This window comes from Anoplopoma fimbria, chromosome 9 (assembly GCF_027596085.1).
Source record: "Anoplopoma fimbria isolate UVic2021 breed Golden Eagle Sablefish chromosome 9, Afim_UVic_2022, whole genome shotgun sequence".
In the NCBI taxonomy this organism is placed as follows: domain Eukaryota; kingdom Metazoa; phylum Chordata; class Actinopteri; order Perciformes; family Anoplopomatidae; genus Anoplopoma; species Anoplopoma fimbria.
In genome coordinates, this window is record NC_072457.1 from 7293806 (window position 1) to 7313598 (window position 19793).

At 41.1% G+C, this 19793-nt stretch overlaps 1 protein-coding gene across 1 annotated transcript in view; it reads right to left on the reverse strand.

The window, feature by feature from the left end:
• Nucleotides 1-19793, reverse strand: part of LOC129095493 (protein sidekick-1-like) — a 233084-nt gene that overhangs the window by 36974 nt on the left and 176317 nt on the right. Inside the window, exons 18-24 of the mRNA XM_054603956.1 lie at nt 16684-16865; nt 12989-13104; nt 8492-8687; nt 7229-7327; nt 5391-5582; nt 1522-1643; nt 1311-1423 (exon numbers count right to left, since the gene is read on the reverse strand). Coding sequence (XP_054459931.1) covers nt 1311-1423; nt 1522-1643; nt 5391-5582; nt 7229-7327; nt 8492-8687; nt 12989-13104; nt 16684-16865 — 1020 coding nt within the window. The remainder of the gene's footprint in view (nt 1-1310; nt 1424-1521; nt 1644-5390; nt 5583-7228; nt 7328-8491; nt 8688-12988; nt 13105-16683; nt 16866-19793) is intronic.

Genomic DNA, 19793 nt, shown 5'->3' on the forward strand with positions numbered 1-19793 from the left:
TTAATGACAAAAAAATGTCAGTTCATAAAAGACTAAGTCTAAAGTTGAACATGGGGGTGAAGTTTTCAAATGTGAGCGGTGCTTGTCTAATATTTTTAACTGATTACATAGAGAGACTGTAGAAGCAGGACACCTCAACCAGACGACCAGACTTCTCAGTTAGAGTGGAAAAAAAACTACTTTGGAACTTTCAGGTCGTTTGCTATATTCATGTTATTTGCTTCACAACTGAAACATATTTTACTAGATGGCATCCTTCAGCTGGAACTCTCCACCAGAGAATTTCTGAAAGGGCCACTGGCATATTGTTAAGATGTCTGAGAAAAAAGAGACATAACCATACAGACTTGGTGACAAACACACGGACACACACACACACACACACACACACACACACACACACACACATGCAGACACGAGGGATCATTTGTTACTTTTGTAACTTCTAAATGCGGCCGTGCTTCGGTGTGGGTGTGAGTGATAAAACGTGTGAGAGTGCCGACTGCATGTGAGAGACTACATCTATGAGTTCTGGCTCCTGTACAGGGAGATAGAAAGCAGGGTGTAAAGAGGGAGTTAAAGCGGTGGGGGGGGGTATGAAACACAGACAAGTGCATCACTTCATCTAATGTCCCGATGGTGTCGCCTGTGACAACATAATCCCTGTGAGTGTACAACGTGTGCACACACACAAACGCCGCAATCCCATTACAGATGAATGCAGTGATACAGAGAGCAAGAGGCAGAGATAGACGGATAGACTGATACATGCAGAAGATAGATAGAGAGATTTAAAGAGAGAGAGAGAGAGAGAGTGAGATAGGGAGAGGAGGAAGCGTTGCTGCTGTTCAGAGTGACGATAGATCACGTATATAAACTGCAGGCTCTCCACGGCCCTTGAGCAGGGATTAAAGACACTCCTCTCTCCTCCTCTATTTCCTACTCTCCACGTCTCTTATCCATACGTCTCACCCCTTCTTTTAATGCTCTCTGGTGCCCTTCCCACTTTCTCATCACCCTCTCCCCTGCCCTCATCCCACCTCCCCACTCCTTCCCTCGAGCAAGTAGCGGGAGGGTAATAAGGATCTGCATGCAGCAGCTGTGAAGGTGCTGACAAACAGAAAAGTCTCAGATGGAACTGTCTCTCTGTGAGTCTGTGTGATTTATCTAACTTCACCTGCGTCTTGCAATACTGCAGAAACTGGCGGAGAGTGAGACGTGTGTAAGTGGGTTTGTGTGGGTGGGTGTGTGTGTGTGTGTACATGGGGTAGACTACGTTCCGGTGGAGGCGGTGGGTGTTTGCTGCTCACCTGTACTGGGTGAACGGCGTGAGGTCGGGGATCTCCAGCGTGTTTGCATCTGGCTGGTTTTCTTTCTCGTAGACGACTCTCCACGCCTCTTCCTTTCCATCCTCCTTCACTACCTGCTCATGAAAGGACATAGTATGTCACAAAATGTTTTTCCTCAAGTTGCGTTTCAGAAATCACAAAGAGAAACATGCACAATTGTGGACACACGCACCTGGCCTTCTACGATCCATCGTGATATGGCCGTCTTGCCGTCAGAACCAGGACGGAACCGAAGTGTCGCGGTCCGAGGGCTGATGTTGGAGATGACCAAATTAGATGGTGCACCAGGAAGTTCTGCAGACAGAAAACAGAAAGAGTACTGCTTATCTCGGAGCTATCAGTAACAGCAAAGGATGTTGCTCTAGTGCAGCTGGTACTGCATTCCACTTTATGTATATAAAATATCTCTTGACCAAAACCCTGCGGGATCGTTGTGCTCATATTAATGTTATTTGTGTTATTTCAATGGTGAGTTACAAATCTTTTGAAATAAAATAATTGCTGCAGCAACTATTTACAATAACAATTTATTAGCACAAAAAGAAAGTAGTGCTTTGTTCAAGCAGAAAAGGACTGTAGCATCACAGCATGGAGGACTATTTCAAAGGGATGGATCAAAAGAAATGAATGAAAGACAAAATATTGTTTTTATAAAGACTTTTCTATGAAGGGATAAAAATATGTTCAAATGCCAAAACTGCAAAAAAAGTGGTCAGAACTGCAACGTGTCTCATCTTTAATACACGTGCAATACCATTTATAATAGGGAGAGAAGAAGTAGGAAATCAAGTTGACAATAATGACTTTATTGGCTTTAAGTAAGAGTGAGCCAAGACATTGCTTCCAGTCCTTTTTAAAAAAATATGTCTATGTGTCCATGCAATAAAATAAAGGTTTGGTCACAGAAAGAAAAACGTTAATTTTACGAAAACACAGGCGCTTATGCTACCGCTGCATATCTGTCTTGGTCAGAGCGATTTCATTCATATTTCCAAGGTCGACAACACAATACAGAGTGATAAATCTGTACACCAGTGGAGGCGAGAGGTGAATTAAATGCACAGTTCACTAAAGTCCATTTAAGGCCTATAAATGTCTGAGTAGGCTGCAAGCCTCATAAATTATATTTGACCCATTCTTATTCTAACATTGTTCCATCTCCATGAAAGTAATGCGTGACAGGGAAAGGGAAAGTGCAATGTGGCTCCAGAAAGAAAGGAGGAGCTGGAAACTAATCAGGGCTAGGCTGAGAAATCCAAAACGTTTGGTCCATCTCAAGCTGCATCTGATTGTCTAAACCTAATACACCTAAAGTGTACAGATTACCACACAGAGCTGACAACATGTAGCTGATCAACAGTACCTTCATGTTCCAGGTGTAGCATATCTTTGTATCTTACAGTTTCCTTCTTCACAAAGAGAATATTTCTTATAATTAAAATATTTAAAAATATGTAAAATACATTTAATATATTAATGTGGAATCTGTAGAAATGAGGATAAGTTGTTGAGGAAAAAATGATGAAACAGTAACTATCTTCACCAACTGGCAGACGGTACAAACAGTATAAATATTTCAGGCTGGTCTCACTACCAGGGCGTTGAATACCAATGCTTGGCGTTTTGATACTGACGTACAAGACATCCTTTAATGTCTGTATGAGAAGAAACAGGTTTTCAACTATCTCGAACGTAAAATAACAATCCCCGTCATCATTAGACTCTCAGAGCAACAGACTTAGTAATAAGAGCGACAATGTCCACTAAAGGTGTGAGGAAGGGCTATTGAATGGGTCAAACACACACATAACTTTCACCCAGTGGACCTGTGTTTGTGTCCCCTGTTTGTCAGTTATTTTTTACTGACGACATGATGTCACCTGAAGCCACGTCACTGAGTCACGTTACCCTTGTAATTATTTTAACTCAACACATGACCTTTTCCTAAACCTAACCTGTACCATTCAGTACATTCAGGCAATATCAATATTTCATATGTGCAATAATGTGAACTCAACCATTCAGTCTGTCTACTATTATATTTAGATTTTTACTATTTACCTATTTTCTATATCTTGTTTTACTGATGTCTCTGTTTTTGCATATATATAATAATATAATAATTGGAAGACAGAACAATTACAAATCAGGTAATTCCGCTTACAGTACAAAGAGTATTCTCTGACAGTAGTATCATTGATGGAGCGGGTTTGTTCCTTGGCGTGTGCTGCTAAACACTAGAAGTTTGAAAAGTTGCTGCTGTAACATAAAAGCTGAGAACTTCGCTGACTTTGGTCAACAACAAGCAAACAGAAGACTACTATTATTTCCTGCGGATGCTGAGTTTTTCTTCTTCTGTTCATCTGGAATAAATCAAATAGGAATAATAATACGCTTTGTATGCACACTTCAACCAGAACTAAATATTCCAATGAATGGTTTACAACTCCACCTTTCAAATGCCACGCACAATTTATATCTGCCTCTGAATAGACTTCTTCACTGACAGCTGTTGAATTGACTTGGCGTCGGTCAGGCAGGCGGCACATTTGACGACTGCTCTGCAGACTGGGCTAAAATACTGGTTTTATTTGTCTGTGTGTTTTTTTAAAGACTGTCCTGACAAATGTAATACATGACAGCTTGTTTCTGCTAATGAAATCTGCATAATCAAATATCATCACAATCCACTAGGCTCTGAATTGTCTCAATCATCACAAGATCAAGCACTTCAGACCCCCTTGTCAGCCACTTCTCTTCACTGTGTTTGGTTGATACTCGGTATCTCTGGATGGTGTAAGTGCTCTGGTGTGATCCACTGTAATCCTTCCAGTTCTGATGCAGCATCATTATTTGCTGAACATGGCAGAATGCAGATCTGTAAAGCCGATGTGTTAAATCAAACGGCGTGTGCTGTAACACAACAAAACACTGGTACGCATCAGACTGATTTGTTTTTTTAGATTATTTTATTTTTTTCTGTAAACAGATTATTTAATGTGACCGGGTCCAGTTATTATGGAACCAAGGCAATATTTATTCTGGATACGTCATGGTTCATGTGTGAGACACAATAAAATCATAGCGATCAGAAGCCATTGCTCCGTAAGTGCATGCAGCAAAACTTGTAATGGTTGTAATGTGCAGATGTTGATATCAGCTGCCATGCTCAGATGAATGACAAAACTCTCTCAACTCCATGAATACATGAATAAATAAACCAGACAAGAATCTGTGGATCTCTCTCTTTCTCTCTGCTCATTCTTTAGTTCTCTTTTCCTAATCTTCAGTCCTCCGTCTTTCCTTCAGACTTTTGCTTTCATGAATTAATGAATAACCTCTGAATCCATGAACTGTCTGTATTCATCTTGCTTTCACTTTTTTTACTGCTTTTAGTCATAAATTAGTAATCAGAAAATGTTAGGACAAAAATCCTGCCGTATGAGCAAGTTTCTTTTCCCCTCCATTCTCCTCCACTTGCTCTAAGTCCATTTCTGAGGGTCTTCTGTCCTTTGGAGATTGCATTTTTCTGTGTTCTCTGTTCTTCCCTCATTATGTTTCTATCTGCACTCCCTTCTTCAGTCCTGCTCTTTGATTGTCTCTGGCCCTCTCTCTCTCTCTCTCTCTCTCTCTCCCTCTCTACACTCCCTCCACTTTGCCATTTGCAGTTAATCAGCACTAATAATGATTGCAACTTGGCCTTGGTCGAATCATACAAACCCATCGTGCACACAAGCATGGCGTGCACATGCGAACACACACAAATAAACCACATACTAAAGCGCTCTGTAAGATGCTGTAAATGACTAACTCTTGTGAGTGCCTGTGAATGCGGATGTGTGTGTGTGTGTGGGTGTGTGTTGTTTGTGTGGGTGATGATTCATGGATACACAGTAACAGCCACTTATCAGCCTGAGGAAAGACAATGGCATCGGGAGGGCTCATCAGTCATATTTACTCTGCAACACACACGCACTCGCAGGAGAAAAATCTTTCTTTAACATCCACTGTCAGCCTCTCCTTTGTGTGTATTTGTTGTACCTGGTGGGACTCCAGTGGAGATGGTGGAGGGTGTGACCACGCCCCGTCCTGCGGCGGTGAGCGCTGCCACCTGTAGCGTGTACGCAGTGGTGGAGGTGAGACCGGTCAGCTGGTACTGCAGGGTGGAGTTGGAAAGTGAACGCTCCACACGACTCGACTCGGCGCCAGAAACTTCCCACCACAACACGTAGCCTGCAGGGTGTAGAGCACACGCTGGGTTAATAAAGACGCACAGAGACACGAGCAGACATGTATGCACACAAACACATGCACAGGCGCACAAGCTCGCACATAATGAGAGGCGCCGAGCCAAAAAGGAGGTAGGGAGTGCTGGAGGGGTAACTACAGTCAAAATCCCTGTCTGTCCCTACGCATCTTCAGACTCATGCATCACACTCCACCACCTTCTAATGCGTGTGTGTGCGTGTGTGTGTGTGTGTGTGTGTGTGTGTGTGTGTGTGTGTGTGTGTGTGTGTGTGTGTGTGTGTGTGTGTGTGTGTGTACGCGGAGGCCACTTGTAAGTAAAGCCCTGGAGAGGGTGAACGGTCCCTCATCTGTCTCCGTGCTCACCAGGTGCCGGATGAAAAGCAGGTTGAGGAGAAAAGAGTAAATGTGCAAGGTGACCTTGATTGAATTTTCGCTTTCCTGCTCCTCTTTGAGTGTGTAAGCGGACAGTGAAGCCGCTGCAGCCTTTTGCTTGTTTTGTAGGTGCCTGATGGATGCCGGCCGTGTCGACACACAGACACATACACATGCAATATAGTGAAGTCGCTTAATTCATTGCAGCTTGTCCTGTTCACCAGCACCATTGTCTGACAGAGCCATGGACTAGCTGAGGGGAAATGAATTGTTGGGCGCGGGGGGGGGTTGCCTTAAGCTCAGAGACGCACCACACAAACAACACCCTGGGTGTTGAGATGCGTGGGATGAGGGCATGTTGGAGATAATGTGAAAAGACAGGCTGCAGAGAGAAGGGATTAGATGATGATGAATCAGTTGTACACCAACACAGTGTCTGAGACAGGAGGACGTCTGTGGACGCCAGACAGAGACGAAAAGACGAAGAGGAGAATACAGAAGAAACTATAAAAGTTTAAGGGTTCCTCTCTCACTGCTGCGGGGATGCTCACTTATTTTTAACCTATATTAGTCATTCTGCACTCTGGATCATAAGGTACTGCATGGTGTATGCATTGTTCAACAGAGTTACTGTGGAGAGTAACCTATTGCTCCCTACAATTATTAAGCATGCTATGGAAAAGAGCCACGAGGCTAGAAAAACAGCATTGGATATCTGGAACACACTTCCAAACTGTTTTTAAAGTCACATCTATTGGAATTCAGGGGTTTAGGACTTCACACACAAGCACAAAGAAGGAAATTATTCACTCCTTGGCAATATACAAAAAAAGTGCTCTTGGACTGAGAGAGGGGTTATGGCTTAAGAGGAAACTTTAAATTGAAACAGCGTTGTGTTTGCACCGAGCTTAAAATATTTTGGGTGATTTTGTGAAATGGATCTCAAACTACTATCTAAAAATGTTTAGTTACAAAGGGTACAAAAGTGAGGAAGGGCAATGTAATGTAAATTTTTCTTTTCCTTTTTAACATTCTTGACTGGGTAGCAATATGTTCATCTTTATTTAATTCTTTTTTTGGGGGGGGGTTAGGATTAGGGTTTACAAAGAAGTATATTCATTTGAATTATGTCTTATCATTATGTGTTTTACTTTATGGAAAGAAAATGCTAACTGAACTTAGAAAGTTTCTTGATTATGGAGGGAAGGTGGAGGCGGTGGAGGAATGAATAAGTTATGAGATACTTTAAAAGCTCTAACCGATGATGATGCCGTTCTTGTCTTCAGGCTCTACCCAGCTGACTCTGAGTGAGGTGTCCAAGATTTCAGTGAAGCTCAGGTGGCGAACGGGTCCAGGTGCTGAAAAAAAATAAAAAAATCACAAAATCAGATCACATCAGAAAATATTAGTAATATTTTAACTTCTTCAGCGGTACGGTTTTAGAAAATCATCCCTCCACACAAGCTTCCCGTCCTTTTACTTACTGCTCTTCAACTTCACACACCACCTCCTTATCACATCGCCATTGACCACCACGCACACACACACACACACACACACACACACACACACGCTCAGGTGCACGCATGCCTGTCATTTTTCATTTCATGTATGGCTCTCTAACCGCTCTCCCTGCAGAGCGACTAAGCTATTCATCTATGACATTCAATAACACACACACACACTCACACAAACACACTCAAAAGGCTATCATCAAGCAAGAATTACACCCACCGTTAACCCTGCAGTATGCCCAGCACCCAATCAATACCAGTCCACGACTGTGTTGGAGTGTGTGTGTGTTTGTGTGTGTACACATGGCTCCTAATATCCCTTTCCCACTCGATAATTGCTGGTTGTTAATAATTGCTTGTCTGTCTGCCTATAGGCTATTGTGTTTATTTGACGGTGCGACTATGTGCATGTGTACTGTGCAAATGGGAGCGGCAGCTATGATGTTTATCCACGGAACAGAAGGCTATAAATACCAGGATGTCTGAAAAAATATGAATCAATTCCCTTTAAAAAGACAAAGTGGATAAAAAAATGAAAGGGGGGGGAAGGACAAGATCAAAAAGGAGACAAAAGAAAGTAGGGGCCCGAGAGAAAACTTTGTGTACACAGCTGTGCTTCACACTGATAGAAACAGCTGGACTGAACACAAAGCCATTCAATACACTGATATTAGTATTCACAGGAGAGAATGTTATTTGTGTTCTGTTCTGTTCTATTCACATTGAAGTGTGTGTGTGTGTGTGTGTGTGTGTGTGTGTGTGTGTGTGTGTGTGTGTGTGTGTGTGTGTGTGTGTGTGTGTGTGTGTGTGTGTGTGTGTAATGCTATAGCACAACGTATCGGTGTGGACTGGATGATGAATGTTAGTTAGAGTCTGATGGTGGCACCTTGCATGGTAGCCCTTTCATCAGGGTGAATGATATGTAATATACTACTGATTGTAAGTCGCTTTGGATAAAAGCGTCTGCTAAATGACTGTAATGTAATGTAATGTAATGTGTTTACTCACTGTCCTCGTGTGTCTGCAGCAGAGCGGGCAGGCTGCGAGGGCCGTCTCCAGGTGTCGTGAAGCAGAGGGTGGAGCCAAAGTACCAGGTGAATTTCCTGAGTCCGCTGACTAATCCTGTGTGCCGTGAACCGGGGTAGTCCGGGGTGATGGTCACCACGATGACCGCCGCCGGAGACTGCTCTGGCCAGACCATCAGCTGTGTTAGGTGGGAAAAGTTGGTTACGGCAGAACACCTTAACAGCTAAAATGTCCATCACAGTTATTGGCTTATTATTGTTATTGTATTTTTCCATTATTGTTTTGTTTAATCATCTTTTTAATCAAGCAGCCTTAGCCCCAGGCTACCAAAATGAATTGAACAGTGTTTTTTATTGTCATTAAAGTTTAAAACTGCCAAATGATACTTACAAATCTGTCAAAATGGCAAAACAATATTCATGTTTCATTACCTCGAAAAAGTTTATCTGCATCTCTAAGTGAAGCATTTATTTACGTATGAATGTAGCACTTAACATAAATTCCTGCCAGCAGGCCTTTAGTAGTCATAACAACATCTGAGAACAAACACTAAGTTTGATTATCACTCCAACTAAACCACCTAATGAAAAGTTGATTTTTCTCTAGTATGAAGATTGATTTATATTCAGAACCGCAGCAGTTCGGTTTGCGTTATTGCTTTATTTTACAAAAACAAACAGGGATAAGCATACACTTACATATTCATAATGGGAGATGAGCCAAGGGCAACGCTGTGATATGGATCCATATTTATAGTTCATGGTTAAACAATAACTGGCTGAGATGTGAAGTTACCGCCAAGTTTTCATGGGAAAAACAAGCACATAATTAAAAATTAAAAATATCTCTTCAATGGCTAATTTTTGATGACACATTTACATGTAGTCATTAGCAAAGCATCTCACTCTATATTTGATAAACCTCTGACCTGTATTCACAATACTTTACGACTCTGAGCCTTCAACGCTTTGCAAACACTTACACTTTCTCACCTGCTGTCATGAAGCTTCAATGTGCTTTTCTACTATATTTCTGGTTTATTTTCGACACAGTAAATGACAGAACCGCTACATTGTTTTTGTGAAAATTAGTATGTGACCCACACTCATTTTCTCCACATGGCCCACACCTAACAGTATGAATCCCTATTATCACGTTGGCAGTGATGTGGAAACTTGTACTGAAGGCCAATCTTCACTTCGATAAATATGAAACGCTATGTTGTGTTCCCCTCTATCACCACGGAAACAATGCACAAAGCAAACATTTCTGATTTAATTTTTCTTCGCCGAGTCTAACATCATTTTAAGTGGACACTGATGTGTAGGTACGGCAGGAAGAGCGCCGGACAACACGATCAAAGACAAACACCATCATCTAACTTTTTTCACCCTCAGACATTAAGAAATAGAGATCTACCTATGCTACTTATCCTGGAATCCCCATGACAAAATAAGTCCTTTTCAAATGAATGAAAGATATTTATCCATCTAATGATCGCTAAGACTGAGATTTAATGTTTATCATAATAACTTCAATTTATGTGTTACTTAAATTGAAGCTACTGATCATCTGTTTCTCCATTTTATATACTACTTCTGTGAGGTTTTGCAGGACTGTGCTGTCAATCAATATCCTTGTTCCTTTCACAATAGAAAATATTGTGTTTGTTATTAACTTGGAGGACATTAAGAGTGAAATGACCTTGGATAATCTGATACTCCTTGCTAAAATTTTCATCCAAATGGAGAACAATGAAACCCATTATATTCTGTTTTCAGAAGAGGCCTCGTGGACAATCATCTCTGTACCTTAATACTAAAGAAAGGAAAACATGAAAAGCCTCTCAGAGCTTATGAAGAACAAAACATATATATGATGATGACTCCTAGAGCTCCAAGAGTGCAGTCTTATTATGATTATCATTTACTTTTCCCTTTGGTTTAATTTATTTTATATTCTATATTATTCCTATTATTTTATCATTATTAGTTACAATTTGAGTTATCTTTCCTATATGTGAATTAAACATCTTCAAAAAAAAAAGAAAGATTCAAAAAAGGAAGAGGATTGGGCTTTGAGTTTCTCCAGAGTGTTCATTTCAACACAGAGCAAGTTCTTCACTACTTTCGGGTCACCTTTTGTCTTTAGCTAGCCTCTGTTCTACAATCTCTTTACATAAAGGGTTTCTTTCAACTCTCTATATGAAAAGCTGACATATAACACCGAGGTATTCTGTTCAAACTCCGGTTAAGTAAGTATCTACCACTGTACCTGCTAGTAACCTGCTCGTGTGGTATAAACACCTCGTCAGTTCAACATCGAAAGGTATTTTTGTCATTTAAAAACCACAACTGCCTTTAGGGTTTTGCACATTTGTGGCATGCACACTGTCTCCGCTTACAATCCCACAAAGCAAAGCATTGCATTTTATATTGGCCAATTGTGGGTTGTATTGATTCCAACACAATACAGCAATGGTTGTTGCAGACATACCTGGCGGAGATATGCACTTTACTGAGTACACCATTATGCTGCTTACTGGTTAACCATATTGTATGTTTTGGGTGTAGTGGATAGTTGCACAACAACGTTCCTAACACATTTTACACATAGATCTGTGAAATAAGTGTTTAAGGAACACACTGATGTTGCCAAGTATACACAAAAAAAAGGAATGTTCTAGATTAACCCCGTAAATGCTGCACATACTGCTTCATCATATGAGCGCTCCAATCAAGACCATCTCTTATTAAAAAATAAGTTGGTGGTACCCAGAGACAGTCGAGCGGCTGCTTCTCTCCCTGCCCAAAGGGTGCGACACTGCACCCAGTCCGTCATGGTAAAATAAGGTTTTCTATTCTACCTTATTATCAGCACAGCACGGTTTGGGTGCAGTGAAAGAGTGCTGATCTGGCACCCTCAAGCATCTGATGCTAGTCCACTTTCAAAGAGTGCTGGGATGATTGGATCTGCTGTTGCTTTAGTGACGTGAGCATTCTGAACCAGATTGCAATGGAAACCCGAAGTTTGCTGAAGAACGCATCGAGTAGACTCGAGCATAGACACAACCCTTTGTTTGTTACAAGCCTATATTTATTGATAGATAGAGAGAAATGTTACCTTGTCTTAAACTTCAGTACATCAGACAGTTTCAAGGACATATAACTGAAGACTCGTCACAAGTGGCTCTTTGGTTTCCCCCCCCCTAAGGCAATCAGTTTTGAGCTATATTATTATGGGTATTGTATACAGTCAGTGATCTGTGGGGGGATGAGATGAGATGAGATGAGATGAGGCTTTGCTTCATATCCCCTTTTAATTAATATCATTATCTACCGTCCGCTAACTGGGACAACACACCCCGAAGACGAACACCCACATGTGCAGCGGCACCGAGAGGCTCCACTAATTCCGAGGGGCAAAGCCTGTTTTACAGAGACGGCGTCAGAGAGCCACATCAAACAGGAGGAAAGCCATATAGTATTTATCAACCAACAAAGACACACACACACACGGACGTACAGACCCAGTGATGCACAGCAAGAATGTGATGTGTTTTCTTTGTCATGTTAATCAGTTCCTCAGGGGTTGGTTGCCACAATAAAGTGAATAATAAATCACATACCAAAACCACTACGTATAGATCATTCAGAGTATTCAACCCTGCTCCCCATTATCCGGTTTCTTTATTATTATCTCTTCGGTCCCTCGCTCCCTATTTTCTCAACGCCTCCTCTCCTCTTTCCCCATTTAATGCTCCCTCTCTTTTTCCTCCATCAGTCAATTTCATTTCTACCTGGAGCTGATCCCTCACTTGGCCGGGCTAAGCGTATGGGTAAACAAGAACAAGGCAGTGCATTCTGGGCCATGACCTTTGAGCTGAAAGTCTTATCAGAGGTTGATAGGTTTTCCCAAAAAACGACTGACACATCCACACAGAGAAAAACGATTTATTTTACAGCATCTATTTTATTTTAAACTGCTAAATTGATGGAAATAGTTGAATAGATTTGTTTTACAGACTGTTTTTTGGAATCTGCTAAAAATAGTGTTGGACTCAAAACTTCATTATTATTACATACTGGCTATAGTATTGACTGCATTATTGCATGTTTAATATTATTTTAATTTTAGTATCCGAGCAGGGTTTTTATGAAGAAAAAAATACGACGGAAGATGATGAGAACAGATTTGCTTGAAATTGAAATAGGCATTACATAATTCTTTCTGAACAAAAAAATGTACTTGAAATAATTGAACTAACTTTACAAGAGAAAGGTTTTTGTTTTTTCGAACTTTACAAGAACGGTTGAACATACATTTGTACGTAGTGTTGTACGTTGTGCTATAGCATTAACACACACACACACACACACACACACACACACACACACACACACACACACACACACACACACACACACACACACACACACACACACACACACACACACACACACACACACACAGGCTTACCTTGTATCCCTGGTTGATGCCATTAATAAACTGCTGAGGCGGAGGGTTCCATGTGAAGCGGATGGTAGTCGAGTTGATAGCTAAAACTTCCACTTCCTGCGGAGGTGCTGTGGGAACTAAGCACACACATAACATTTAGCTGCAATGGTTTCACCACAGGGAAGAGGATGAGTGTTTAGATACAATGGAAAAGAATGTACAATAACAGTGTTGGAGCCCTAAGCTGCAGAAATAAACAGTTTTCAAGGTTACTCTTTTACTTTTTCAACAAGTTGTGATTTTAAATATATTATACGGCAGCATATTTCACTATTTCACATTGATATTCAGTTCATTTTTTAATTTAAAATATCTGCTAGGCTTGCAAAAGTTAAATGCCAACCCTACAGTGCTATTCCTTGCCGCAAAATGACCTAATTTCTCAATAAATTTCATCTCATCTATTGTATTTTGCATTCCCATATTTAGCATAGTATCATTTGGGGGATAAGTGAGATAAGGGTACTGCCCCTTCAGTGACAGGGGCTGAACAATGACGGCTCATAAAGACAGCCAAAATGATGAATTATCTCTATTACGCCTTTCAGTCAGTGACCTCATGAGGACAGACAGTGGCCACAGAAAGTTAGATGACTCACTGGAGTTGTTGGTTCAGTCCCGTAGACACATCACTCTCCCTTTACTGCAGCCCTGTCAACCTTTATTACCCACACGATGTAACTGCATAGCCTGCAACGCCATGATTCATTGAATACAAACTATAATGTATTAGATAATAGGACAATTACACTGGATTTGTATAAATGCTTAACTTACTAAAGGTGCTCGCGTTAAGTTGGAGGACACCCAAGAAGATGATGTTTAAAAATAATGGTAATATTGAGGACGGGATATCCTGGTTTGTATTTGCGGTGTGGGTCAAGCTCAAAAAACACTGGATCTAACATTTCCAAAAATGCAACTTAAGATAGTTTCTTTTCACGTTTAGAAAATTGATGCCTCCTGGATGCATACTTCTTTCAAAACCCATACATCCACTATGTTATGTAGTATAGTACAAGTAACCCTGATGACTTCATCAGGGTTATTTGTAAACTTGTAAACTTTTCCCTCTAAAGCCACAGCAGACACAGCCTGCATAGTTCTAATAGTGTCGGATATATACACTCTGTTATTTATAATATGTTTCACAGTAAAAAAAATCCACACATCTATGTTCTATCAATCTCTAAAAAACTAGGACTTCTTTGTTTAAATTTGAATCCCTGTTCACAGATACAACAATAAAAATTTAAATAATAAGAATTTTCAGTCAAACTAAAGAGGAATAGTAATAATTTAAATAGGAAATAGAAGAATAGCGATAAGTCTGTTTGAAGCATCAACTTGGCCGAGACATTTATCGTCCACCAGAGAGTGAGACGGAACAGACTGTGCTAAGAGACAGAGAAGATGTGGGAATATACTCTGCAATTTTTCCTTTGAAAATGATGTTACTTATTCAATTTAGAAAAAAAAAAAGAGGCTGGCGGGAGGTAAATATGGTAAACAAAGCCCGAACATGTAGTGCTCACACGAGTAACACACAGATCTATTCCAAGATTGGTCTAATGTCTCCTATGTTTACTTTTCTTGTTTTTCCCTTCATGTCAGTGTATGAATGTTCCTCTACATGTGAATCTTGAGGCATTATATGGAATAAATCAGACCAGCAGGTCAGCGAGAGGAAGAGGGTCCGTGATAGCATTAAAGCCAGGGAGAGCGGAGTGGAGTGTGACTGTGGAATACGTGTGTGCTAATACACATACTGCATGTGTGTCCTTCGGCACATGTTACGGTGATTACACTATAAGGGGTTTATGCTGATGCGGGGAGAGCCACAGAGTGATGATAATGCACTGTTGCATGATGGGAATGGCCTTTACATCTCATGTTTGAGCCAAAGAGGCCAGGCGACATGCAGACACACTGATGGTATACAGAGCAAAAAAAGTGAGAAAGACTAGTGAGAAAAGGGAAGGGAAGAGAGGGTGAGAGAAAGGGAGACAATGGATGAGAAGACAGAGAGGGAGACAGAAGATTAATTGATGTTAAAGATGCTCCCCCCCCCCCCCCCCCATGCTGACTGTACTCCTGGGGATCTGCTTCTAACCCCCTCACAGCTCACAGCTCCAGATAAAACACTAAACTCTGTCCTCTGGGGGAATCTTAGTATGCGTGTACGTCTGTGTGAGAGAGAGGGAGGAGAGCAGTGTTATCAGAGTCTAACACTGACTTCAACCTCTTCCTCTCAGAGATAGGCAGAGAGAGAACATGTCCAATCCATCGCAGCCACTCCCATTAAACCACATTAGAATAATTAATGAGCCCAACTCCCTCTCCTGAGTCTATAAACCTGTCCTGAACTCTTGTTATAATGACTGCGAGGTTTATGTGCGTGTGTGTGTATGAAGCTCGGTCTATCTTTAATAAAAGTAATATACTGTTGGAATAAAAGTCAGGAAGAGAAGAGCACGTGTTTAAAGAAGATTTACCCCCACGACCACTTCCTCTCGTCTTTCTTTAATGTCTTTGCTTACATTCCTCCGTCTTTCACTACATCTGCATGGATTTATGTTGGAAATACTAAAAAAGTGTGTTCCTCTGTGCAGCCATGTTTATTACAATCAACACGATATATTATTGTATCATATCATACGTTTATAGAGCGGTTCAGATTCTCTTTCCCTACAAGCTTCCTCCAGCTCATCCTGCAGAACCCCAAGGTGCTCCGAGGCCAGATGGGAGGTGTAATCCCTCCAGCAACTCCTGTGTCAACCCTGGAGTCTCCTCCCAGTTGGTTAAAGCTGAGATGTCTTTGAGGGGGAAGCCTCAGGGGCAACTTTGACTTTAGCTCCTCATCCTGTCACCGAGAGTGAAGACGACCAGCCTGCTGAGGCAGCGCCGCCTGTAACTGTGATCTCAGTCACTGGCTCACAAACTCAACACGTAAAAATCGTTGACGATGCTCTACCTTATCACTATGGAAAAGTGCTACTATTATAGAGAATGTATCTCTGTGGGCAGACGTGTTTAGAGATGTGTGCTTCTACACAATTGCATCAAAATGTATCCACATTAAAAAGCAATTATAGGTAAAGCAAAAGTTCTCCACAAGGGCAAAAGTGTTTGAAATACCACACGCTAGTTTTTAAGTATTTTGTTGAGGCGGGAAACCTACGGCCTTCATACTTCTTATTCTATTTTATATCATTAATAATGAAGATCTATGATCACTTGAAGATCTCAAGAACACCAGCAACATCCTTTTATTTCTATCTACAGCTGCTGTCTGTAACTCAATATTTATATATCATAACTTGTATATGAACAACAATTCAAGACACTCCATCACACACATTTTGCCCCCAGTGGCATGTTGGAACATGTGTGCGTATAATGTTATGGGAAGTCTTTTTGGTCCAAGTTTTAGGACTTGAGGAGCAAGGAAGAGTTTCTTTTTGGCAGTTAATTAAAGTAATGTACACTGAGAGATTATGCTACTCACATTTTAATGCTGGAATACTCTTAGTTTAGTGATGTGTGTGTCTGCACGGACTGTCGATCGACATAATGACTCAAAATGTCTTGGTACATTTGCTTTCCCCTCCAAGACGGAGAAGTAAAAGTTGTTGTGTTTGTGTGTTTTAACTCACCTCCCTGCAGAGTGTACTCGGTGACAGGGCTGCTGTAGACGCCCAGACCCGCTCCAGTGAAGGCAGCCACCTGGATCTGGTATTGTGTCCAGATGATCAGATCTTTCAGCAGACAGTAGTTGGTCTCTGGGCTGCTGATGTTCTTCTCCTGGTAGTCCCCTGGCAGCCCTGCCAGACGATACCTACACACACACACACACACACACACACACACACACACACACACACACACACACACACACACACACACACACACACACACACACACACACACATTGTAAATATGTTGGTTTGTAGCAAAAACAAGTGGGGAAAGTAAACAAGGGATTCTGAATAATTCAAAACACATAGGCAAATGCATATATAGTATAACACAGCTGTGGTAGAATAACAGGGGTTGACGGTTCAATCTCTGGCTCTTCGATATATATATGTATGTGTATTGAAGACCAACAACTTACCTTGCAAAAACACAAAGTGCCACACTTTAGTGGCGAGTATACACTAAAGAAAACATACTTATTAATATTATACTCAATTTCTGCAAATCGATCCCACTAAATGCAACACACTGATCCTTTAACACACGATTATTATTATCTTTGCCCATTGCAAATATTCTTTATACTGTTTATTCTATTTGCACATTCCTTGGTCAATATTTTGCACATTCCATCCTCTTTCTATAACACAGCTCTTATCATTTTAAAAACAGATATATTTTACATACTTTTTTATATATTTAATATATTTTAATATGTTTATTTCTCAACATCTGTCAATTTGTATTTTATTCAGGATTCTTGACTTTGGCACTACTTGCTTTATATTTATTTTCTCTTATTATGGTTTGTTGTTATGCATTTAAGGTAAATTCCTTGTATGTAAACACCTCCTTGAATTTGACAAAATGATATAATGAATGAAGGTAATATATTATGGGGCGGCTGTGGCGTAGTGGAGAGGTAGTTCTCCAATCAGAGGGTCGGTGGTTCGATACCCGGCTTCGGCAGTCGATGTGTCCTTGGGCAAGACACTTAACCCCAAGTTGCTCCCGAAGGCTTGCCGTCGGTGTGGACTGGATGTTGCATGAATGTTAGTCAGAGTCTGATGGTGGCACCTTGCATGGTAGCCTGTCATCAGTGTGTGAATGGGTGAATGATATGTAATATACTACTGATTGTAAGTCGCTTTGGATAAAAGCGTCTGCTAAATGACTGTAATGTAATGTATAACCAAAAGTGTTCATAGAAATACTTCCAAAGCCTGGATATACTTTGCATAGAGCTTAATAAATAAATAAAATGAAGCCACACAAGTTATCATATTGTATATTCCTATATACAGATGTTGATCTGGGAAGCAGAGAAACCATCCAAAGTGTTTTCGATTGTTGAAAACTAGCTTGAATCACGTCAGAACCCCAAAAAATAAAAAACCTTTAATGGCTGGAAGACATCTCTGAGTAGTGCACCTTTAAGGCCTTCGCTTTACTACATGTGATATAAATGTCCACTTAAAAGGATATATGACCCGACTAGACAGGGAGGTGTAATACCACTTAGGTATTGTACATATCTGATGGAGCTGAATGGAGTAATAATCCACATGTCAGCGTTTTAATATGGAGCCTATTGGGTGTAACAGGATATTCCAGCGTTTCACCAGCTGAGTCAGCGATTTATCACACACACACACACACACACACACACACACACACACACACACACACACACACACACACACACACACACACACACACACACACACACACATATAAACATAAAGTGAGGGGGGGGCGCTGGAGGCTGACAGGGGATCTCTGTAGTGGAGAGGAGATAACCCCTTTCTCCTCTCTCTCCACCTGACACACTGACACTCACACTGGGGGAGGAGGAGGAGGAGGAGGAGGAGGAGGAGGAGGAGGGGGGAGTGACAAGGGGGAGAGCATGGGAGGAAGAGAGTGAGGATGTGCCAGCTGACACGAAAAAGGAGAGAGGAGAATCCAAAGGGGGAAGGCAGGAGGAGGTAGAAGCTCCGTCCAATAAAGCTGAAATGATAGAGTGGCGATGTGTGAGTGTGCGTTTCTATTTCGGACTGATTTCTGAAGTGGAGGCAGATAACACACTGAATGACCATAAAGACCTGATAACTTCTCCTGCAATTATATGCAAATTTAGTGTGCGGCGGTTGATGACAGTTTGATTACACCCAGTGTGTCACACTTCAGGTAGACATCAAAGTGAAGGACAGTGTCGACCAAGAGCAGGCAGAGCAGTATCTGCATATATATATATATATATATATATATATATATATATATATATATATATATATATATATATATGCAGATATATATCTGCATATATATGAATATAATAAATCAATTTTCATAGGTTTTCTCAATCCTAGGGCTGAAGTGAGTTTCAGTGAATTCGTATGCAGTAATGAGTAATCAGAGACTGATTTTTCATTTTTTGGATGAATGTCTGAAAATACTGAAACCCTTTCAGAATATTCCAGATTCCAAGGTGACCATGTCAAACTGCACGTCTTGCCTCTAAGGGTCCAAACAACCCAAGCTTTAATACATGTTCAATGGTTTGAAACAGCAAAAAGAAGCAAATCCTCACATTTGAGAAGCTGGTACCAGTAAATGTTTGGTATTTTTCTTGATAAATGGCTGATTATCAAAATGGATGAGAGTTGATTTTCTGTTATTATGTTAACTAAACAATTACTTGACTAAATGTCTCTAAACCCTAGAACAATTGCAGATGTTGTCAGTTTCCATCCATCCATCCATCTTCCGTAACCGCTTATCCAGTTAAGGGTCGCGGGGGTGCTGGAGCCGATCTCAGCTGTCAATGGGTGAAGGCAGGGTTCACCCTGGACAGGTCTCCAGCCTATCACAGGACAGACATATAGAGACAGACAACCACTCACACTCACATTCACACCTACGGGCAATTTAGAGTCTTCAATGAACCTAAGCTGCATGTCTTTGGACTGTGGGAGGAAGCCGGAGAACCCGGAGAGAACCCACGCTGACACGGGGAGAACATGCAAACTCCACATAGAAGGTTGTCCGGCCCGGGAATTGAACCCGG